The sequence below is a fragment of the Chelmon rostratus genome, chromosome 21 (assembly GCF_017976325.1).
Source record: "Chelmon rostratus isolate fCheRos1 chromosome 21, fCheRos1.pri, whole genome shotgun sequence".
Taxonomy (NCBI): Eukaryota; Metazoa; Chordata; class Actinopteri; order Chaetodontiformes; family Chaetodontidae; genus Chelmon; species Chelmon rostratus.
In genome coordinates this window covers 4,118,620-4,143,517 of record NC_055678.1, presented here as the reverse complement: position 1 = coordinate 4,143,517, position 24,898 = coordinate 4,118,620, and the positions used below count along the sequence as shown (strand labels likewise).

General features: G+C 43.2%; 1 protein-coding gene across 1 annotated transcript in view; it reads right to left on the bottom strand.

Moving 5' to 3' along the window:
- Positions 1-13,675, bottom strand: part of LOC121625203 (transcription elongation regulator 1-like protein) — a 30,819-nt gene extending 17,144 nt beyond the window's left edge. Inside the window, exons 1-4 of the mRNA XM_041963278.1 lie at positions 13,475-13,675; positions 10,017-10,103; positions 9,769-9,913; positions 4,522-4,680 (exon numbers count right to left, since the gene is read on the bottom strand). Of these exons, the coding sequence (XP_041819212.1) occupies positions 4,522-4,680; positions 9,769-9,913; positions 10,017-10,103; positions 13,475-13,675 (592 nt within the window). The remainder of the gene's footprint in view (positions 1-4,521; positions 4,681-9,768; positions 9,914-10,016; positions 10,104-13,474) is intronic.
- Between the last annotated feature and the right edge of the window lie 11,223 nt (positions 13,676-24,898).

Here is a 24,898-nt window from a genome sequence, read left to right as displayed (position 1 = left end):
CCTGCAGATTTCAGTGTCCCACACAAATGAGGCGACTTCCGTTTACTTCCTGTCTGATTATGGAGCCTATTTCCAAATGAGTACTGGAGAAAACGATCTTTGAAGTTTTTCCAATATTGAACGAGAGCGCTGCAGAACAATCCCTCCGGGCGTTTGCATAACGTCTGTAAGAGAAGCAGTTTAGTTTATTTTCATGCATAACCTTTTCCTCTAAAGTTCTTTTTGCAATGTTTGCACACCCAGAAGTGGCGAGGGCGCTATTCTACTAACTGGTGCGTATGGAGCATGGTGGAGAGACGGCGGGTTACGGCACACCGTCACTGACCTCAGCCTGAGCAGCCAGCACTACTGTACATAAAGCAACTGACAAACAGCATTTTTTATGTTATTTTATTTTAATATAAAGTCAGATCATAGTGTATTGGTGAACTCTCCCTGCCCCAAACTGCACTCGCGCTCTTCATGTGATAAAACAAGATCAAGAGGATGATGAAAGAGGGGTTATAGGAAACTTCACTGCCAATGTTTGTCCACTTAAGTGTTTGTTTTCACCACTGACAGACTCAGATCATTATTCCAAGTGTCTGACAGCATGATGGAAAGGATCCTACAGAGATAGAGCTTTTTGTTAAAGATTAAGATCCTTCTTCTTAAACCAGAAACAGCTGTTATAGCTCTCACCAAAGCCACCAGACTCCATTTATAGAAACAGTAATTTAACACTGAAAAACACGCTTCATTCAAACTGACAGAAACAACATAAAACTCTTCTTGGCTCATCATCAATCATCACAAACTCTGGCTTGGTTGAAATAAACCCTTAATTCAGCCAATCAGAACAAACAGCTCAGACTGCTAAATATCAAACATGAAATTATCAGCCGGCACCAATGAGTCTCCAAGCAGTTCTGGAGGTTTACGACTGGGTTTACGACAGATAATCTGGGCCGAGCATTGGTAGTGATTAATGTAAAATAAGATGGAGAATAAAACTAGAAAAATAAAATAGAATAAGGATGAAAATAAAGACAATGCATAACATGATATGGAAAATAAAACCACTGAATAATAGTGATAAAATAAAGTTAAAAAGAGAATGCATAAAGAAAGAAGGTAAAATACCGCTGGAATCCTCCAGTAAACCAGCCGCGGTGTTCTTGAAGGTATTAGAGAGAAGAAAATCTGTGAAGTTTCTCTTTTTGTGTGTGAACAAACCCGATTTTAAAAGTAAAGTAGGCTGAGCCCAGCTTTAGTTAGCTGCTCAAAGGGGTGGACTACAGCGTCGAAACAGCCAGGCTTTCTTTGCATGAGCGCACTCCACAAATCCTGAAACTCCAGTCAGAGACGAAGGTATCAGGGCGGTGATCATCAATGGCTTTGTTAACAATCAGCTCCGTGCACTCACAGAAAAAGGGCATTTGGTTCTTCAGCACAAAACGGATCAATGGCGCGCCGCCTCCGCGAGTCAAGAGGAACAGGTTGTTATAATGGAGAGTGATGAAGAATATAAACAATCATTGCAGCGCAAAACATCGCTGGGAGGGGAATGTTGGCAGAAAACTGCTGATCATGTCAGTTCATTAAAGTTGATCTATTTATTTTATCACTTTTCATTTTCAACAGATTGATCAGGACCAACCTTCAGGGAGCAAAGAACAAATGAACTGATTTTGTATTGCAAAATTAAATGTATGCTAATTAGTATGCTGTGTTTGACTTATAAAACAGGGAAAACATGAAACTTCTTCAATATGCTGATTTTAAAGCTGGAACAAAATAAACTGAAATAACGGGAACAATTAACACACATCTGCTCTTCTGGAAAAGATATAAATAAGATAATAATAACATACATATACAACCAGCAGATTGATCACTCAATCAAACACTCACAGGGGGAGTGTGGGTCTGCACCACAGGAAGAGAAGCAAACTGGATAAATTCAATTATTTGCTAAATATACACGCATACTACTATTATAGGGACACCCCTACTAATCATCGAGTTCACGTGTTTCAGCCATACCCATTGATAACAGGTGAATAAAATCCCGCACATGGCCATGAATATCCAATGACTTCAAACACGCACAGTTCTTAAATTTTCTGCCCTCGTAGATCAAGGTTTTACTATTGTGATGTGGGAACAGTGAGGAGCAATGACATCTCAGCCACAAAGTGGTAGACCACGAGACTCACAGACCAAAGCCAACGAGCGCTGAAGCACCTCAAAATCACCTGTCATCTGTTTTGACAGTCACTGCACAATTCCAGACATCAGGAGCTTCATGAAATGGGTTTCCATGTCCGGGCAGCTGCACAGAAGCCTGTCATCACCATGAACGATGCCAAACGTCGGACGGTGTGGTGTGAAGCACAACTGGACTCCGGAGCAGTGGAAACATGTTCTCTGGAGCAATGACTTCACCGTCCGACAGCCTGATGGATGAGTCTGGGTTTAGTGGATGCCAGGAGAACTGCCGGATTGCTTGGTAGCTAATGTGAAGGTTGGTGGAAGGGGTGTGGGGCTGTTTTTCAGGGGTTAGATGCCACAGTGAGTGTGACCAGCATGAAGTCTGAGCAGCATTAGTTTGTTCAGGCAAACCACAGCAGTCCGACAGAGGAGTTCATGGTTACCTGAGCAGGTGAGTGCTGCTGTAGAGACCCCTCTGACGTCAGCGTCTCCTGCTGGGATTGAGTTCAGGACTGGCATGAAATGAGAACAAGACAACCTGGTACAGAGCAGAAGTTTCTGATTCAGTCGATTTACCCCATCCTTCTTAGACCATCCAGTCTTTTCCTCTGGGGTGTGACAGAACCACTGGCCTCAAACTGAGCCTGAGAACGGAACCTTCCTGTTGTTGTATGAAGGCCGGGGGGGCGGGGGGCGACAAGTGAGTAGTGGGAGGCCACCATCTGCACAGGCTTCACCTGCCAGTCTAGACGCAGGGCATCAGAGGGTGGTGGAGGGGATGAATTACTCTGCTTTTACATGATTAACCTGATCACTGATCAATTAAAAAACATGAACATTCAGCTGTGTGTGTGTGTTTGTGTGTGTGTGCGACCTTATAAGCTGTATTCACAACTCATTACCTCATCAAACACACACGTCTGGATCAGAGGAGCAGGGGATTGTGGGAAGAAGATTAAACAATGCCTCTGAGAAATCATGCACATACACACGCACACAGAGCTGTAACGAGCTATTTTACATTTTATAAAGGCTGATGAATCATTTATTCATAACAAAGCAGCGACACACACACACACAGTTAATTAGCATGGTTGGTAAAATGAGTAACAACAACAAACACTAGATGTTTGTGGGTAACCTTATTTTTAACTTTCGCTCTAAACTGAGTTAATTGTTGTTTTTTTTGACAAATTAAAACAGTAAAAGTCAGAAGGCTTCATTCACATATTGAAAATACATATTAAATATACAGCATTCACATGTTTGTGTTCATGTTGCTGTTAGTCTATTTCCAATAATGACATGCCGAGCTGCAGATTCGTCTCACTGCTGCAGGAAACCGAAGCAGCGGCCGCCGCCGCTGCAGCGCCACAGCAGCATGAAATCAAGCAGAGCTGGATTTTAATTGGCAAAGATTAAAAATAAACAACAGAACTGAGGAGCAGCTGAACAATAGACTGACAAGGCCTGAGGAGGAGATAAAGTCTGTCACACACATGACAAGCTGCTAAAACAACACTGTCAAAGAGATTCACATTATGCAGCTAAGACAAGACTGTATGTCCCATAATCCAACAGCACGTGATCCCCCCCCGGCTCAGGTGAAAGTGAAAATCACCTGATTCGCTCTGACAACATCACTCCGGCTCAGCTGAACCTATAAGAAACTGATTGAGCAGTGAAAATTCATGACAAAAACTCAAATCTCTTTGTATGTTCTGAGCATGCTCAGTCATGTCAGCAGTGTTCAGTGGTGCAGAGTGGAGCCTCTTCCTCAGCAGGCCTGTCCTTGATCAATGGATGTGACTGGTTTAACCAATCAGCTCTGTGTGTTTCTGAACATCTGTGTTATTCAAACTCATCAGATCTTTATGTGATCACTCCCACAAAGTCCTTGATTAGACTGAAGAAAACCACCTAAAGCCAACAACAAGCAGTTAAACCAGGTTAACGGTTCTTCTCCGGAGACTCTGATGTGAAATGAAAATAACAGATTCAGACGAACACATCAAGCTCTTCATCCTTGTCTTCATGTTTTACTTATAAAGATGTCATGTCTTCGTCGTCTAAAATCAGTCAGCACAGTTCTGTTTAAAGCCACAGCAGCGCCGTTAACTCCTCCACTTAATGTCTAACAGAACAGGACCCCGAACAAGAGCCAGTACATACACAGGATCCAGAACCAAATCCAGAACCGAACCGAAAACTCATAACTGATCCACAGTCAGTCAGCAGACTTCTGTTTAAAGCCACAGCAGCACCCTTAACTCCTCCACTTAACGTCTAACAGAACCAGAACCAAAACCAGAACCGAACCAGACTCACCTGTTGAGCGGGCAGCAGTGCGGTGAGGCAGGCAGAGAGGAGACACGGAGATGAGGTGCAGCGGGAGGGAGGAGGAGGAGGAGGAGAGGGATGAAGAGGAGGGGGAGAAGTCCTCTGGCTCAGTGTCTCTGGTCTTTGTTGCCTCTCTTCTAACATGACCTGGACACAGAGAAACATGGTGGTCAGGATCTGTGTTAGTGCCTTGCTCAATGACAACTCAACTGAGTAACGAACAAATTAACTGACTGAATAATTAAGTAAGAGTCAGCTGACTTTGGCTGTATTCAGAACAGCCGAGCACATACTGCAGATGAATGCAGTGTTCAGTGTGTACTACATATTACATGCTGTATCTCGTCCTCTGACGGTATTCAAAGTTTAACTCCAGGACTTGTAAGAAGAGTACATAAATATTCAGTAAACAAAACCAACCCTGGGAATTCTCTCAGGGCTGAGTTTAAGGACTCAAAGTTTTTAACCAAAAAAATTAAAACTTCAGAAAAGGTCAGGAGAAGAAAAAACCATTCAGGTCGACGTCGTGCTCTGGTTTCACTCAGATTTTTTAACATATTTTATTTTACTTATGTTTAAATGCAGGTGTGTGTGTGTGTGTGTGTGTGTGTGTGTGTGTGTGTGTGTGTGTGTGTGTGTGTGGCCGGCGAATCAGTAAGCCTCCACATGGTTGTGCTCTTTTAATGAAACAGTGACCTAAATCTGTTGACAGCAGCAGTATCAGCAACAATAAAACATCCAGTGTTTGTAAGGATGATTAATATTCTGCTCGTGTTGATGAACACTTGGCAAAAAATAAAACGATCAGATCTCATGTAATAATCTGTACCTCATATTTACCCACAGCATCACCTGAACAGTCCGATACATCAGCTGTACTGCAATACACTACATTACACTGTACTGCAATACACTACATCACACTGTACTGCAATACACTACATTACACTGTACTGCTTACAGTCATGGTACACTTCATTTTCTACACACTGCCATTTGCTGTAGATTGCAATACTTTTTCATTACTACTGTCTACTATTTGGTATTCTTTTTTGTGCAATACTTTTTCATTACTACTGTTTACTATTTTGCTATTTTATCATTATGTATATAATCTTTTTACTGCTCGCTATTTTGATATTTTATTATGTATAGTTTGCTCTTTATAGTTTTATTTCACAATGTTTCATTTATTTCACTGTGTGTAATGCTGCTGCTGCACTGCAATTTCCCAGCATCTATAATACAATGCATCACACTGTACTATTATACACTGCATAACACTGTACTGTAATACACTGCATCACACTGTACTATAATACACTACATCACAATGTACTGTAATACAATGCATCACACTGTACTATAATATACTACATTACATTGTATTATAATACACTGCATCACACTGTACTATAATACACTACATCACACTGTACTGTAATAGATTACCTTGCCCTGTACTTTAATACACTACACCACACTGCACTGTAGTACAAACATCACACTGTACTGCAATACACTAAATAAGGTAGCTTATCTGACTATGAGCCTTATTTTCCCATGTATTTGCGTCTAAGTGACTTTTCTTGAAGTTTTTTCAGTATTGATCGAGAGCACTGCAGCCAGCAGCTGTGAAACAGGCGGCAGCGTGATCACTCCACGCCGTCAGTGCACGCTGCCGCTGACAGCTCAGACCGTCATGTCTGACAACATCATGGAAAGATCCCTGCAGAGATAGACTTGAAAGCATAAGATCCTTTTTGTTTAATCAGAAACAGCCACTACATCACTCTCACCAAAGCCACCAGGCTCCATTTACAGAAGCAGCGCAGTAATTTTATCACCATAAAACACACTTCATTCATCCTTCACTGCCACCACCACCAACAAGTCAGGAGAGGAGCAAGAGAGAGAGGACAGACATCAGAGAAGAAGTGGAGAAAATCTAACTCTGGAATTATTTTCACCGGACGTCACGACAGGAGAGATTTAAATATGTCAGACTTTAACAGATCTTCCTGGAAAAAAAACAAGAAAACAGCAATTACTGGACAGAAACTCTGGTTTCGTGACTCCTTTCCGTCATGCAGTGCATCTGCTTTTTTTTCCCCAGAATCGAATATTAATCTTCACATTCACATGTATGGATTTTTTAATCATTTTAATATATATTTGAATTCAGAATATTCATTGACAGGCCGGCAGAAACATTGTGAATTTGGCAGATTTTTATGACATCAGATTCAGATTCCAGGGGGGGCTTATTATCTCTACAGCAATCTCAGATCTGAAACTGAGTCAAAGCTCTGGAGTTAAACAGCAGCCAAACACACACACATACACACATGCATGCATTACAAACACGTATCGCAAACACACACACACACACACACACACACAGTCTAATGAAAGCAGGCCACCAGTCAGAGAGCTCAGCTGCTGAACGCCCACATGCGTTTATGGTGTCTCCCCAGCTGCTTCCAAGAACATCACTACAGCTGCAACACCCACACATACACAACAACACACACACACACACAAAGACGCAGAGACACACACAGACACACACACACACACAGAGAGACACGGTTTCCTACAGAGACTCAGTTGTCTCTGAGTTTTTTGTACCAGGGTGGAGATGTGAGATGACCCTGACAGCTCCTCTCTGATTCCCAGGAACCTGAAACTGTTCAGCTGCTCCTCCTCAGCTCCTCCATTGGAGACCAAGTGTGTGTGTGTGTGTGTGTGTGTGTGTGTGTCTTCACTTCCTGTTTCCTAAAATCAACCATCAGCTTGTTGCTTTTGCTGACGTTGAGCAGCAGGTTGTTCTCTGTGCTCCACTATGTGGGACTGTTGAGTTCCTCCTGCTTCTTCTTCTGATGGTTTGAAATACGGTCAGCGATGGCGGCGTCATCCACATACCTCACAGCAGTCGTGGGTGTACAACATGGACAGGAAAAATGGGGGGCGTTCATTGTTCAGCACTGGACTGGAGGAGGTGTGACCACCAATCAGAACTGTCTGTTTGTGAGGACGTCCAGCATCCAGCTGCAGAGTTTAAGTGTCAGTTCAGTTTGATGGGGGTGATTGTGTCGAATGCTGATGTTGCATTCATTGATGATGCATTCTGATGTAGGACGTGTGCCGGGACTGAGTGGAGGAGACGTATCTCCTGACACTCTTTCATGGTTTCAGCTTCTAAATATTAACACCTTTTGATTTTTGCTTTTAACACAGATTTTTTTTTTTTAATGGATGTGGTAAAAATGAGAATAAAGAATTTGAAACTTTCCATTTGTGCTACAATCAATTCCTTCCTTTGGTTACATAATAGAGCATTCAGGCTTGTGGCGAGTCTCTTTTATTTGTTGCGCTGTTTGTGAGTTTCAGTTAAAACTGCGCAGAATTGAGTTTTTCATGTAGACCCTTTCCATCCATAGCTGGGATGAAAATCTGAGACAAATCAGTCCTGATAAACTGCGAACTGAAGAGGAAACTGAGTTTCTGCCAGAAAACATCTACAACACGTACACCCACCCACGTTCACCAAAATAAAAGCAAATTTAATCTGCGTTTGTTGGCTTCCAGGAGCCTCTGACTGCATCTGAGCATCCTCTCAAACAAATTAACAGAGAGGCTTCGGAAGGAAAACACAGGACTCAGATACATCTGTGAGTGCAAACAAGTGAGAAATGCAAAGAATCTCAGTTCAGCTTCTGTTTTAATTCCAAGAAATTGACTGTTTTACTGAGGGAGACACACAGGAGCGAGATAGGGCAGGACAACCTGTCCAGTCCAGTCTAGTCCAGTCCTGCAGAATTTCTGTCAGAGAGTGTGGAGAGAAATGACACCAGCGACAAGGTGTAGCAGAAGCAGCCAGAGCGGGACTTTATTAAATGAGCCAGAACATACAGATGTTCAACTGCAAAGTCCAGTCCTCTCTTGACTACAGTTGTTTACATGCTTTTGCAGACATGCATAACCCACACAGGGCTTCTGTGCAGACGTGACTGACACCCACTCATTTTGGGAGGATGCCGGAGACATCCCATCAATCTGCAACCAAGATATCTCAACATTACAACAGCTTGCATTAAGTTCCCATTAATTCATATTCCTCACATGGTGTTGTTATCGCGAATGTGGCCGGTTACCACCACCCAGGCTTTCCAGTGTTTATCCATGACTTGAATATTCGCAGAACCCCCCCTGCTGAGTATGTGATTCTTACTGTCTATCTAAATACTTGCAGGAATTAGCAGCGTAACAACCAGAGAGATGTTTCACTTCCGTCCATGTGACGCATTAGTTAAAATAAGGTTTTACAGTCACTCACAAACACATTTCAGCCAAACATAGCCACTTTTTTGTTGTTTTTTTTTTGATTATCTGTTGTGCTGTTAGCACCCCCTAAAGGCTGTAGAGATCACTACAGACACAATGTGAACAAACAGCATCCTGTTTTTAGAGCTTTACCAGTATGGATTAAAAACTTAGTTTGGAGCTGCAGTAATTGAACTAAAGTGAAACTGAAGTGAGTGTGAATCTTCTTTACGGACACAAAGTCATTTCTGTTTTCATTACTTCCAGCAGATGATTGATTTGTTCTGATGTCTGAGAAAAACACATGTTCACTGCTGTTGAGCAGCAAGCCCCACAGCCAATCAGATCCCGTCATTGAGCACTGTTGTCATGGCAACCTGGCAGATGAGAATGCAGCATCCCCAATACACATCCGGCCTCCAAAAGTCACTGGTTTGATTCCAGCTGAGCTGCAGTAGCATAACGGCAGTTGCCTACAGGAAGTGTTGCCTTTCAGAATAAATTTACATGTAAACAAGAATTTTCAGTGCTGATGGAAAAAAACCCAACAGAACCAGCTGAGTAGCTCCACCTCCATCTACAGCTGACTGATTGGACGAACTGCAACTGCAGACACTCTTCTGTCTCTATGGGTCACTCCCAAACCTGAGCGGCACAGCTGGTTTGAGGTGGAAACAGATCATGTTCTTTATGATCTGAATGGACCGATTCACAACAGGTCACATGATGTGTTGAAGCCGCAGCAGGTGGAAACACATGAACGAAGCCAACCATGTTTGACAACTGAGAGAGAGAGGAGCTAACAGAGTAGCCTTGTTTCTGATTGGACAGAAAACAAGCCAGTAGTCCTGGCTATTCAAAGGGTTCTCTGGGCTTAGTCCTTATTACCTGTGTCAGCTGATCTCTTACCTGAGAGTCCAGAGGGTGACAGCAGCAGGCGAGTCCGGGGGGCGTGTCCTCCTGGCCTCTGGATGATGTGATTGGTGAGGAAGAAGGGTTTGTCTCTCCTCTGGTACATGCCTCCTTCCTCTGGTGAAACCCAGCTTTCAGCTAGCTGCAAATACTTTAGGATATTAGCATAATGCTAATGTGCACATGAGTGTGTGTGTGTGTGTGTGTGTGTGTGTGTGTGTGTGTGTGTGTGTGTGTGTGTGTACCTTGGGGAGAGGATGAGGAGGATGAAGTGGTGAAGAGCGATAGAATGGAGGGAGGAGAGGAACAACTTCAACAGCTGGACGTTCCCACTGAAATAACAATAACAAAATCAGTTTGAAGGGTTCACACATTTTTCTCTGATCTTTCCTCCTCTAGGTGTCACCTGTTCAGTACCTCAAAACCACAGAAACACTAGAATCACTTAAAGAAAAGTAAAACCTCATAAAAGAACACTAGAACAACATGAGGAACCAGTGGAACATTAAGAATCAACAGATCACAGAACACAGACATCTCTAACATCATCCCAGTCCCCAAAAACCAAAGACCAGAGACCAGTCGTCCTGACCTCTGTGGTAACAAAATCAGTTGAGTGCCTTGTGCTGTCCCACCTCAAAGCCATCGTGGACCCAGTCCTGAACCCCTGCAGTTCACCTACACAGCCAACAGGTCTGTAGCCAACACATGGCTGTCTATTTCATCCTCCAGCAACTGGACGCCATCATCCTGGCTCTGCTACAAGACTAGCTCTTCCAGCTAAATGCACCTGACTTCACCTGCAGGTGGATCACTGGCTTCCTGTCTAACAGGAGGCAGCACGTGAAGCTGGGAACACATATCTCAGACTCCTGGAGCACTGCCACTGGTTCCCCTTAAAGCTGCGTCCTTCCCCTTTTGCTCTGCTTCCTGTACACCAACAGAGCTGAACACAACCTTAATTCATGCACCAAATGATGCCCCTTACCCTCACAGCCCTGATGAAGCATTGTGACAATGAACAATGAAGATTGTTTGTAATTCTGAAAGCAATTTAGTTTCATTAATTGAATATTCCAAAGGAAATATTTTGCTGCATTATTGTTTGAAGTAAACCAACAAGGCACGTAGGCCACAGGCGAGCCAGGATGGCGAAGGCATGACTCACCCTACTCTGCCTCTGGTTGGCTTACCCTGACATCCTTCACCTAACCCTAACCAATCATCACTCCTCATGTCAAAACCTAACCAACCTAACTAATGATAGTATCGATTACTACCCAATCAGAGGCAGAGTAGGGCAGATGTTTTTGGCATGCTCAGAAAAAAAGGGTAGGTTGCATTGCACTTCTGAGGAAGGTTAGAAGTAAAAAATAACTAGGTATATGCAGTATACCTGTGTATACCCTGCACTACTGCCTCCAGTTATCAGTCCATTAAGATGAGTCCGCCTATGGGTGGGAGATTGACTATCTGGTGACCCGGTGTAGAACACAAAGAACCACTAAAACCACATAGAGTGCCAGTAGAGCAGGCATGTCAAACTGATTCCAGAAAGGGCCGTGTGGCTGCAGGTTTTCTTTCCAACCAAGGAGGAGCTCACAATCGAATAGTCAGTGGATCTCAGTCTTCAGCTGATAACTAAGTGATCCCTTGATGTTGATTGGTTGGCCTGCTGTGCTCCTGGTTGGAATGAAAACCTGCAGCCACATGGCCCTTTATGGAATCAGTTTGACATATGTGTAGTAGAGCCAAAAGAGCCAAAAGAGTGACATGATGAACCAGAAGTGGGCAGACAGTCAGACAGTCAGGTAGAGATTCAAACAGCCAGACAGCCAGGTGGAGAGTCAGGCAGGAGGACAGAAAGATTGACTGACGGGTGGACAGTAAGCAGTCTTCTCTCCAAGTCTGTCCAATCACAGCCCAGCCGTGTCCCTGACCTTTCTAGTCTCTGCAGAAAGAATGAGTCCCTTTAAAAGCATCGAGGACTTGAAAACGAGGCAGACGATCTGCTGAAGCACAGGTGACAATCTGCTCTCTGAACATCATCTTCATCGTTAAAAAGGACTTTTTCAGCAAGGTGAAGGTGCGTTCAGAGCTCCATTATTTGAACAAAACTGAAACACTTCATCGTGAACAAAAAGATGAATCACATTCAAAATCCAAGTCTGAAACGATCTGAATGTGTCACCACAGGTTCATAATTCCCAGCAGGTTCTTCTAAACCAAACACGATGAATTCAGAATGATCTGCTGTCAGCTCTAGGTCAGTTGGTGACCTTATGTTTGTCTGAGGAGTTTAACGTTAACTCATTTCAGCCAGTTTTCTTTGTTCAACAAAAAAAAAAAAAAAACTTTCATCACTCTGCTGATAAGATGTTAAACTCTGCCACTGGAGTTTATGCAGAAAGAATTAAAGAAGAGCTGCATGAGATAATTAACACACCACCAATAATTAACAGACAATTATTCACTTTGCCCTCAGGGATCATTAAAGTTTCATCTTATCTCCAGACTGCAGAGTAGGCTAAACTCACTTAAAGACACTTTAGATCAGACTGAATTTAACAACGTGAGGACTGACACACTGTATTGAACCTTCATATCTCGAACTGCTTAACTTTAAAGATCACAGTTTTACAGATTTTTATCACATAAACAGCAGCAACATGAGGATTTAGCTCCAAACTAGCAGGTTCAGTATAAACCCTTTACACAGTTCTACATTTTTTATCACATGAGCAGATGAGATGACAACAAGAAACACAATGTGTCCTCCCATTCTATGTGTGATTTTTTTGAGAAAAAACAAATGAGCAATTAAAATGAGATTGATTCAAATAAAAAGGGATAAACTTATTAATGTCCACAGTCTCAGTGTGTCAAAGAGCTGCTAACTGAATCGCGTCATGATTTACAGGTGACTAAGGTGGGATTGTGGGATATGTAGTCTCTGATCTGTCTGTGATTTTTTTTATTGAGATAAGTTGTTATTTTTTCTTTGACTATAGTCACTTTAATATTTATATCAAATAAAAGCTGTTGAGTTTCTGCTGAAAAAGAAAAAAGCAGCAGTTTAACAAGTGTGTGTTACCTGTATCAGGTGTGTGTGACTTGTGTCAGGTTTGTTACTTGCATCAGGGGTGTGTGTGTGTGATTGTGTGTGTGTTTTACATGTATCAGTTGTGTGTCATCTGTATCAGAGGTGCGTTTTACCTGTATCAGTCATGTGTTACCTGTATCAGGTGTGTGTTACCTGTATCATATGTGTGTCACCTGTGTCAGGTGTGTTACATGCATCAGGTGCGTGTGTGTGCATGTGTATTACCTGTATCAGGTATGTGTTGCCTGTATAGGTGTGTTACATACTTCAGGTGTGTGTGTTGCATACACCAGGTGGGTGTGTTGCCTGTAACAGGTGTGTGTGTGTGACCTGTAACAGGTGTGTTACATGCATCAGGTGTGTGTGTGTAATGTGTGTCAGGTGTGTTGCATGAATCAAGTGTGTGTGAGTTTCTGTGTGTTACCTGTAACAGGTCTGTGTATTACCTGTCCCAGGTGTTATATGCTTCTGGTGAGCGTGTGTGTGTGTTACCTGTATCAAGTGTGTGTCACCCCTACCAGGTGAGTGTTACCTGTAGACCGTGCATGTTACCTGTATCTCTGGCGTGTAAGTTATCTCCATCAGGTGTGTGTGTGTTACCTGTATCAGGTGTGTGTGTTCAGGTATCCACACAGCTGGGGGGTAGAAGACCAGAGGGGGTGTGGTCTGGTATGTTGCCGCTGACCAGCTGGCCAACCACAGCCAGGGGGGACTGGGGTCACCGCTGACAGACAACCACGGTGCTGTGGTGGTTACCATGCCAACTGGCTGACCTTTAAACCTTGAGACTGGCAGCATCATGATGACATCACCACCTGACAGGCAGACAGACAGACCAATAATCACAGGTAAATTAATTATAAGTGATTACATTGTTACCTGCTGAATTTAGAAACAAAACATATTTCCTGTTTATAGTTACCTTAGTCACCTTTAGTAGGCTAAAGATAAGCTCAGGAAAAATTAATGTAAAACAAATCAGCGCAGAGATTTAAAAAAAACAGTAGATATTTGGAAATGAAAAATAAATTCTATCAAACACAGAGCTTAAGACAATGGTCAGAAAAAAAATCATTCACTATAACTACTGAAATATTATTTTTTTTTATGTTTTATTGTATGAAAACCCATTTGTTTAATGCAGAAAATCCAACAAAACTAAACAGAAAGAAAAAAATTGCCATCAGTCTAAAATCAGTTGGTAGAATAAAAAAAGACTGGAATTCTTTTTATTTTTCTGTGTTCTCTGTTTGGCCTCCGGAAGTAAAATACAGCAGCACAGCATTAATACTACATCTGTTCCTCATCAATACTTTATTCCTACATCATCAATTCTGAACCAAAACCACAACAGTACCACAAATGCTGAATCAATAACCAATTAATGCTAAATCAATACATTGTAAAAAGCTGCATCACTATCAACAATTCGGGCATTAATAATAAATACCATAAAAAACACATCAATAGTTTAGCAGACTGTTGCTGCTGGAGAAGAACAAGATATTCAACTGAAGTTCAAGGCAGACTTTTAGTTCCGCTGTCGAGTGTGAGTCTACTGTCACAATGGAGACTTCTGATGTTGTTTCAATGTCTTTTATTTTCTTAGTCTGAGGGATTCTCACCACTTAACCAACAGGTGATTTTAATCTCCACATTGAAATGGACACACTATTGATCAGTTTGATTATGTCAGGATTGTGCAGACGGGGAGAACAATGAAGCGAGGAGCTGGACCCAAATAAAGGCTACCAAGTCAGAGTTGCGGCAGTTCAAGCAATTTATTAACAGAAAAGGCAGGAATGGTGACACATGCAAGGGGTAAATGCACAGAAATAAGTCCAGACAGGCAAAAAAATCCAAAAGACAAAGCAGAGATCTAAAAATCCCAAAACACAGATGATTTTACCATTCCTAATTGATCTCAACTCTAGTTTGATATGGTGGGTCACCATTTCTGGTGACAAGGAACTCAACTCCCAGCCTGTGGGGAACTAAAAGTGTGTGAATAATCTTCTTCAATAGATTTGATCAGTCAAATCTGCTGCAACCCTGATCGTCTGCAGCCCCTGTGCCCTGCCCCACCCCACCGAAACCCCTATTCTCACAACACTCAGCTAACAACCACCCTGTACGTCCACTCCATTTGACTTCAGGACTACACAGCCCATGCTTCAGAGAGACAAGCTGGAGTGCACGGGGGGGGACACCTCCTCACAGCACAGATCATGGCCTACCTGACCAACCGACCATCAGTATGTGAAGATTCAGGACTGTGAGTCTGATATGGCCGTCTGCAGCAGGAGGGCCCTGAAGGGAACAGTCCTGGCATCCTTCTTCTTCATCCCCTACACCGCAGACGTCAGGAACAAATCAGCTGACTGCCACCTGCTGAAGTTCTCTGAAGACTCTGCAATTGTCTACCTCGTCACAGATGGTGGTGACAGGGAGTCCAGAGAGGTGACCCAGGGATTTGTGGAACTGTGACTGATCAATGCAGGGAAAAACCAAAGACCTCTGCAGGTGAAACACTCTCCTCCTCCACCAGTGAGCATCCAGGGACACTGAGGTGGTGGAATCCCACAAGTAGCTGGGTGTTCACCTGAATAGACTGGACTGACAATACAAATGCACTCTGTAAGAAAGTCCAGAGCAGACCGTATCTGCTGAGGAGACTCAGGTCTGTTGGAGGGCAGGGGGCACTCCCCTGAGGACCTTTTTGACTCTGTGGTGGCAGCAGTCATCTTCTATGAAGTTGTCTCCTGGGATGCCCTCTCGACCTAGTGGAGGTGGTGGGACAAAGGGTAGCATGTTCTCCATCATCCCTGATGAAGAACATGTTCCACCCGTTGCAGGATCCTCTGACAGCACTGGACAGGTCCTCCAGTGACGGACTGCTTCACCCGCAGTGTGAAGGACAGATACTGCAGCTCCTTCCTGCTGTCAGACTTTGCAGTCCACACACACCCAAACTGACTCATTCACTCATGTGCAAAATCAGTGTATACTTAGTTGTTGTGCAATATCAATATTTCTATTTGCAATAATGTGAACTCAACCATTTCCTTTGTTTTAGGCTGATAATTTTGTGTACTTATGAATCATATCTTGCTTTTTTTTTTTTCTTAATGATGCTTCTTAATATTACACTTTGCTGCTGGTAACACTTAAAATTTCCTTGCTGCAGGGCTGATAAATAATTGTCTTATCTTAATACATCAAATATAAATGAGTCAGCAGTACAACTCATCACTTCTGTCCAGTAAAGAACTCTACAACCTCAACTGTGCTGACAACAGTGACAATCCCTGTACTCTGTCTGTGAAGCTTTCAGCTTCTTACCGGATCTTATTCAGAACCACATTTGTCCAGAACAAAGAGACACAGGTTGTATTGCAAACCACGTAGTGCGTACTGATTTGGAATAAAATGCAGTATGAAGTATGCAAACAAAAGCAAAATCTGCAGCATGCCAAAAACACCCAGATGTTGTTCTGATTGGGCAAAAAACCTCCAGTCTGCATCAGTCCAGTCTACCTGGCCCACTGTGTCCCAGGCAAAGTTTTGCAATTTTTAATAGTAGAATAGAAGTGTTAATGTGGTCAGTCCAATGGTTTGTAAACTTTTTAAAACAGGATTACAAGCTCACATGCATCATGTTAAAACACCACAAACCAGTTACAGACAAACGCCACTGAAGTCAAAAATAATATTATTGGCATTCTGAAAGCGTAATAAAATTTGACTCAGCTGATGAGTTTGTTTCAGCTTGTTTGTGTTGAAACAGTAAAACCTGGATCTTTGTTTTGAACCTGGATTAAAGAACTTTTAACAACGTTCAGGTATCAGATCTGAGGGGTTGTAATGTTAGATGATGTTCAAAGACCCGAATGATAGAACAGAGCCAAACCAACAAATGCTGCAAGAGTGAAAAAGATCACATTAACATTATTACATAAACACAATCTAATGACAAAAAACTGAATTTTAAAACAAGGAGACTCACTGTGACATGAAACATGTCTCTGATCTCAGATCTACATCATCTGATTCTGTGGGTTTAACGTCAGTAACCGTCGAATTCATTTATTTTGTGTAAATGCTTCTAAAAGGAAGTTGGACTTTGAAAGGTCAGATGATAAATGTGTCAGAGTGTCCAGGTTTGACAGGTTTGAGTCCAGCTGCAGACCCCCCTCAGCCCTCCACTGAAGGCAGAATGCCACCCCCCCCACCAAAAAAGATAACAGACTGATGTTTGTTCTCTTACATCAATCAATCAATAATTCCATCAATACATTTGTCGATGATTGCTCGATGGTTATTAGTACCGGAACATAAAACCAACTACTTCATACAAAAGAATAAAAAAAAAACATGTGAAACATATATGTTTAATATAAATGAAGACACAGAAACGTGCAGGATAAAATACTAAATAGTACTCTTAAGCTGTTACTACTTGTAATCTCTCAGTATCAGTACTGCTGCTGATGCAGTGTCTGCGGCTCAGTGGCATATCACGGGTTATTAACGGGTTAATAACGGGTTAAATCCAGGTATGTGTCACCTACCGACCTGCGGAGCTTATCCACTTCAGTCCCGGTAAACGGCCCCTCAGACCGGGGGGACTGCCGACCCTCTCCGGTCCGGTCACGTCCTGAACGTCGGCTCGCTCCTCCAGCTGCAACTCAGAGGTCTTCACCGAGGTCCGCAGATCATCCTCCCATCCGGCGGAGGTAGAAGTATAAACACACCGGGAGCGACGAGGAGCAACAGAGACGTTCAAATACCGACAAACAGAAAGACAGACAGAGAGACAGAGAGACAGTCAGAGAGACAGACCGCGCCTGTCACGGCAGCGGCGGTGGATGCGACGCCTGTAGGTAGAAAAATACCGGAGACCGCGTGCAGCAGAGCCGCGTTCCGGTCACGGAATCTCTCTCTCTCTCTCTCTCTCTCTCTCTCTCTCTCACTGTACCTCTCTCTCTCTGTATCGCTCTCTCTCTTTCTCCCTGTCTGTTTCTCTCTTCTCTGTCTCTTTCTTTCTGTCTCTCTTTCTGTCTCTCTCTTTTTGCCTCTCTTTCTTCCTGTCTGTTTCTCTCTCTCTCTCCCTCTCTCTATTTCTTTCTCTCTCTTGCTCTCTCTCTCTCTCTCTCTCTCTCTCTCTGTCTCTCTCTCCCTCTCTCTCTCTCTCTCTCTCCCTCTGTCTCTCTCCCTGTCTCTCTCTCTCTCTGTCTCCCTTGTAGACTACAAACCGATTAAGGCTCTGGTAAATGGAGCCGCTCTCAGATCAAAGAGCCAGGTTGATGTGTGTGTGTGAATGGGTGAATGTGAAAATATGATTCGCTTATCAAACCAAAGTAATCAATAATCAGTAATTAAAAAATAAATTAAAACATAGTTTTGTGTCTCCCATTCAAAGAGCTGGCCATGAATGTGACTATTATTATTATTTTTATTATTATTATTATTATTATTATCCCTGCACCAACGCCACCAACCAACACACCCAAAAACACATCCCCAAAATAACTGACATTTCTAATTCTACAATTCTGTTTTATGTTGTTATCTTTCTTCTCTCCGCACAACACTTGTGTTTTTATAACTGGGTGATTACAGGCGTAGCTTAATTCTTAATATTATAATTTCGCTTAAGTGGAACTGCTCTCAGGCTACAGATTTTGTGTTGGAAATATTCTTGGTATATTACAGGAATACTACAGGCAGCAGTCTGTCTCTATGATCCTCTCGCTCTGCCAGTAGAACACCCTCCTACTTGTCGCTTTGATCATGAAGGTGACACTACTGTATATACATACACTAATACTGTATGTAGTACAGAACTGAGTACTTATAGCAGGGGTGGGGAATCTCCAGCCAAACCTAAAAGACAAACCAGTGTCGAGCTCACAGTGATCTTGAGCTCATAAACTCAAGAGTGAACTGGACGAGCTGCAGGACAGACGCTCTTGGATTAGGTTAACGCTCTTCAGTGGAGTTTGGATGCTCAACACGCAGCTTCCACAGACCCCATTCTGACAGAGACGCTGTTCTGCAGGCAGGTTTGTGCTGAGCGAGCTAACAGCTAAGAAGCTGAAACCTCAGTCAGAAGGAGAGTTTGTGAAGAAGAACCTTGTTGTTTTGGGAAAGCTGTGCATGTTCCTACTCTGCAGGAACAAAAGCTAGTCTGACATCTGAATATGATCGACCAAGCTGGACTCTCTGGCCCTGACCAGTCCTGTCAGTCTTGTCTTGGAGCTGTACTTTTCTCTAAACTACAGAGCATGAGTTTGAGCCCCATCAAGGGACATTTCAGTTTTTAGAACACCCCTCGACAGGCATACTAAACCATTGAACTTATATATCACACTAACCTCTGTGATGGCTGAACTGCTTCTGATGTCAGATGTTGATGCTGATGATGGTTTTCCAGGCTTGAGTCAGTTTTCTCGGCAGCAGCTTGGTGCTTTGCAGCTCAGTGGTTTCATGTTATAGGCTGTCAGACTCATCAGCTGCTTCCACATTAAACAGCAAATATATTCACTTCCCTCTGTTGACTCTTCATGTCCTGAAACCTCTTCACCAAACACCTGAAGGAGTTTTCATACTCAGCAGCAGATTCCTTCGTGCAAAGATGCAGCGCAAAGTGTCCAAAAACAGGATTAGAATCAGAGATAGGCCAACAAGAAAAATTTAAGTAAACAGTGAGCATCAAAGAAGTTTAATTAAGTACCAATAACAGACAAAAGTAATCTGATTAATATAGCACGTGACGTGGTATCAAAGCCTACAGGCTGTTTTATAGTCCACACAGTCCCTGTCTTTCTATTCTGGAGTGTTATGAGTGCCACTGCATGAGATTCTTCTTCCAGTACTGTGAGACTAAACGCTCTATGATATGGAAACAGTTCATAGTGTGTGTGGGTGTGTGTGTTTATGGTGGGGGGGCGATCACAGCCAAACATCCATTAGTTTGATAATGACAACTATTTATTCTCTGTGTGTGTGCCTGTGTCTGCTGCTGTCCTGAGTCATCAATAAACACACACACACACACACACACACACACACACACACACACACACACACTTCATCAGCTATACTGCCCACGTGTTTCTTGTTGTGATGAGGAAGGTGTGTGCGTTTCCACTGCGTGTGTTTGTTTTACCTGATATCAGTAATTGTTTCTGAGTCGTGAAGCTCTGCTCTGTGCAAACACACACACACACACACACATGCACACACACACACACACACACACACACTGAGCTAATATTGACAGGGTGGATTGTGTGTTCAGAGATTAACTGTTAACTCATCGACCTTTCAGATGAACAGAGGAGACGAGACTTATCTGTGATGATCTGCTTCGTAATATAAACTCTGGCTCCATCCACAGACTTTCATTGGATGGCGGAGGATTAAAAGGAAATGATTTACTATAAAAGCACAGAGATTCAGCAGAAAGGTGGTTTCAGTACACAAGCTGAATTTACAAGACAAATCTCCACAAATTCAATTTGTCTCATACTGAAGCTTAATGACTGGCAGGGCAGATGAATAAATTATTTTCCCTGGTTGGCAGCAGAGTGAAGGTTTACCACTGTTTCAATTAATTCAAAATTACCAGCAGATATCAGAGGACATTTAACACATGTTTTATGTATAGCTGCTAATTCCTGGTGGAGGTGTAAATGAGACTGTGAGGGGTTTAAGTTCATAAAAAATTCCACTACAGCTAAAACCCTGAGTGTATTAAAAATAAACTCAACATGAGATGATGTGAAGCGAAGTCAAGTTCAGTAAACAAATATTTATGGGAAGTAGGACAGAGGACTGCACAGGAAGCTAAATAAAGTTCCAGCAGAGGAATACAATAGACAGAGATGAGGGTTGTGATTGGCTGATTGTTTGTACGCCATGAGAACCTTTCAAAATAAGAGCATTGACCTGCAGCTAGAGTGAAAGTAACTGAGCCAGCACATCCTGAACCAAGAGAAGTCAAAGTCTGCAATCAAAACAATCAACCTACAGCAAGTGTTTAGTCCAAAAGGAGAGGAGGTGAGGCAGTGGAGGGGGTTTCCATTTTGGTTGAGCTGTTCTGTCTGACTGTTGGACTGATGAAACTCTGAGGAGAAGCTGACTGAGGCACTAACACCATGAAGCGGTCTGGTGCCCCCAATTAGAGACAATGTCTTTACAAAGTCCATTTAAACAGAAGACCTCCATTAATATAGCTTCTGCCGTTTCCTTGCCCGAGGGTCTTTGGGAAAGGTGATGAAGTGGGCCAAGAACCTATACCCAACAGTGGGTACAGTGGCATTACACAGACAGCAGGCGAGGTAGGAGGACTCATTCCACTGGATCCTGATGGCCCCAGTCAGACACGGGATCGTCCCCTGGGGCAAATTGGCCTGGAGGGGGCATGCAGATAGGCATCCATGTCAGTTGGACAAGATAAAATTGAAAAAGGCCTACCGAGATTTGAGGCACTACATTGTCTGGATGGACTTCAGATTTAAGTGGTGTCTCCACACCAGGAAAGGTTAACACTAACAGAGGGGTTAACCCCAAGACATCCAGGGAGGGCGTCAATGGCTGCGGGTTGAAGGACTCCTTGACTGTGGAGACAAGGAGGTGGCCTCGGTGTCATTGAACACCTCTTTAACTCAGAGGAAGGAGTGTCAGCAGAAGCAGGGAACAGACTTCACTCCACCACAGAATCTCTCTGTAAAACAGCCAATGTTTTATTAGGTTTTATTTACCTTGTCATGGTTAACCCCAAATCACAGGTAAGTGAGGGAAGTTCAATAGGTGATAATTACGTCTCTGTTGTTACATGACATGGCCAGACACACAGAGCTGCTCTCCTACCAGCTTCTGAAGGGGCTCAGTAAACAGACTCTCTACGTACAACAGGTTGCTTTGCCGAGACATTGCCCATGAAAGTTCCCTCAGCTCCAGGATCAAAAACACAGGCAGTGGTCCGAAAGACTTAACCGGCCCTGTCGATGTGGTAGAGGGGGGATTTCCCAGTGTCCCCTCACTTTCTGATCAGCCTCTTCTTTTACTGAATAGGATGGAATAAACCTGCTGGCTTGGCTTTAGTGGAGGCATGTTCTCTTTCTGAGGCACCACTGAGATCAGCCTGGTCCATCCAGACTACATTGGCTCTGTTACATCACTGGAGCTGTTTCAGGTTCTCACAATCCACAGTCACCTTGTCCAGGTTCTAGGAGAAAATAAAGGCAATACAGGAGCACTCAAAAATGGACATTGGGAAACATGAAGGCCGGAGCTCAAGAGTTAGGAAGAGACGGCACAAACCTTAAAATCCAGAGAAATGTTGTAGGGGAGTGAAAACGTGGCTCTGATGCTGGACTGAGAACAAAGCAGGCAGGCCAGAAACTGCAGCTGAGCCTGGTCATCTACAGACGGCAGGATTTGCTGTAGTATGGACACCAGGATGCATCCAAGGTGGGTGGAGGTCTCCGCCAGGAATACAGCAGGGAATTAAATTATTGTTCGTGTCTATGGATGAACTGGATCATAAGTAGAGTTCTTGACACACTGGCTCTGAGTCCATTCAGGCCAGATCATGCTGTAATGTCTCTGAACCCAGACGAGTGGACTCAAACACTGATCAGATAAAACTAAAAAAACGTTAGAGCAGGAGTTTGTAACAGGCGGTAGATCAGTGAGCAGGGATCAGGCAGGTAAAGATGAAGAGCAGAGTCATGAACAGGAAGGCATGAAAGAAGGACCAGGACTGGTCAGCACATAGGGGGCTGGTACATATACTAAATGAATGATGGGCAGGTGTGCAGGTGGATATGGGAGTCCAGTGATAGGATGTGGCAGGAAAACACTGAGGACGGCAGCAGGACAGTTGGAGAGCGAGAGGTTCTGGGCAGGGGGGGTTCAGAAGCTGTTTCACTGTCTGACGGGCATCACAGACAAAGAGGCCTGATGCTTTCAGACTCAGATGTGTTTTACACTGCAGGCGGTCAAGAGACCTTCTCATAGTTCAGGTGACACATGAAATGTCACGTTGTGTATAATTTACAGCTCGTGTTGCTGACTGATAGCTGTCGGACTGACACATGAACAGTTCTGGAAGCATCGAAATGTTCAAACAGAATGTTGCATCCAGAAATCCAGACTCTGAAATCCGTATGAATCTTTTATCATTTCCTTTCTCCTCTCTCTGGCAGTTTGTCATTGTTTTAAATGGCTGCTGGTCACACACAAACACACACACACACACACACACACACACACACACACACACACACACACAGTGTTAGTGAGGGGTGAAATTGAGTTGTTTCAGTCTGGAGACTGAGAGTAAAGAATAATAGAGAGAGAGAGGCCGAGAGAGGCTGAGCTATTATAGTGAAGTATTTTCTTCTATTATCCTCTATCTGTCTCTGTCTCTCTCTCCTCTGTCTGTCTCCATGTCTGTCTCCATGTCTGTCTCTCTCTCTCTCTGTTGTCGTGTTATGATGAAAGCTGTTTAATGAGCTGCAGTTGGTGAGACAATGATCCTCCTCTGCTTTAGTGTCACCATGGAAACACAACAGTTTCCAATAAACTGTAGTGACACCAGTGGTTACCGTGGTGATGTACCCAAAGATGTCTCTTATCAATGTAAAATATGTGCAGAGCAGATGTGGGACCAAGTTCAGCACAGGACTAAGGCTGATGTGGGACCAGGACTAATGTGGGACCAGGACTAATGGGGTTCCAGGACAGTTTCAGAGCAGATTCGTGCTGTTTGGTTGTTTGGTGAGCAGAAACGAACGGAGAGCCTGGACAGAGTTCAAAGAGGTGAAGAAAGACCAGATTCACTGAGCTGATAGTGACTGACTGAATCCTGAAGAGAGTGAGACAGGGAGTCTGGGACTGAGACTCAGCTCAGTTGGTGAGTTCAGGTAGACTGAATACCTGCAGCTTCCTGCTCTGACTCCTGTTTGTTTGTGTGATGTCACAGAACAAACACGAAGAGTCTGATCTGTTTGCTCTTTTTCTGTCCTTGTCAGCAGATTCGTGTTTCTCGTTGTCACTGTAAATTATTAGCTTGCACCATAAGTACTCACAGCATCACCATGGTAACCAGTGTGTGCACTGTGGGAAATACAGCACCATCACAGTTGTGACATTAACAACGAATGTCAAATGATTTGTTCAAAGTGATGAACAGAACACGATTTGTTTCCACGTTCATCAGCAGGAAGGTTCCCAGTCACCTCCCAGTATTAATCAGGGACCAGTGAATGATATCACTTAAATACCAGTATTACACTGGGACCAGCTGATGATCTCAGTAAATTCAGAGTAAATTCACACACAGCTGAAAGTATCCAGACCTGAGACTTAATGTGTTGTTCTATTTAATCAGAATCAGTTTTGATCTATATTTTAATTATTTTATTTCTTATCAAAATGTTTGAATGTTTTCACGTTGATTGTTTATTTGATTTGGCAGCTTTCCCTTTACTTTAATCTGATCTCTCTGACGAGAGGTTACTGCTCCACCCGTCTCTGTACACAACTACGTCTGACTTTGCGCTCAACCCATATGTCATTGAAGAGCTAAGATCCTTGTGATTCAACTGATGCAAACCATCCCAAGATACAATCACGACAGCAGATACAATCAAACAAACAACAAACAACTCGAGCAATGAAGTCTCACAGTAATCCACTGATCAAAAACGCTCTGAGAAAAAAAAGCCTGGTCACACTGGCAAACGTCCAGATTGTCCAATCCAATAAAATATTTAGTCCAAAACACTTTAATTATCCACGGAAAGTTGTTATCATGTCAAATTAGCCAGCAGGCATGCTAATCTTCCACATGTTCTCCTTTATAACTCCAGTAAGCAGAGAGTCCACATTGAAAGGAAGTGTCTGTTCTCTTCTTGTCTGTATAGGTGGAGCTAATTGCGACCGGTTGTGCAGATGACTGGCACTTCACATAGCCAATGAAATTCTGAAAATGAGGATATGCCGTTTCAG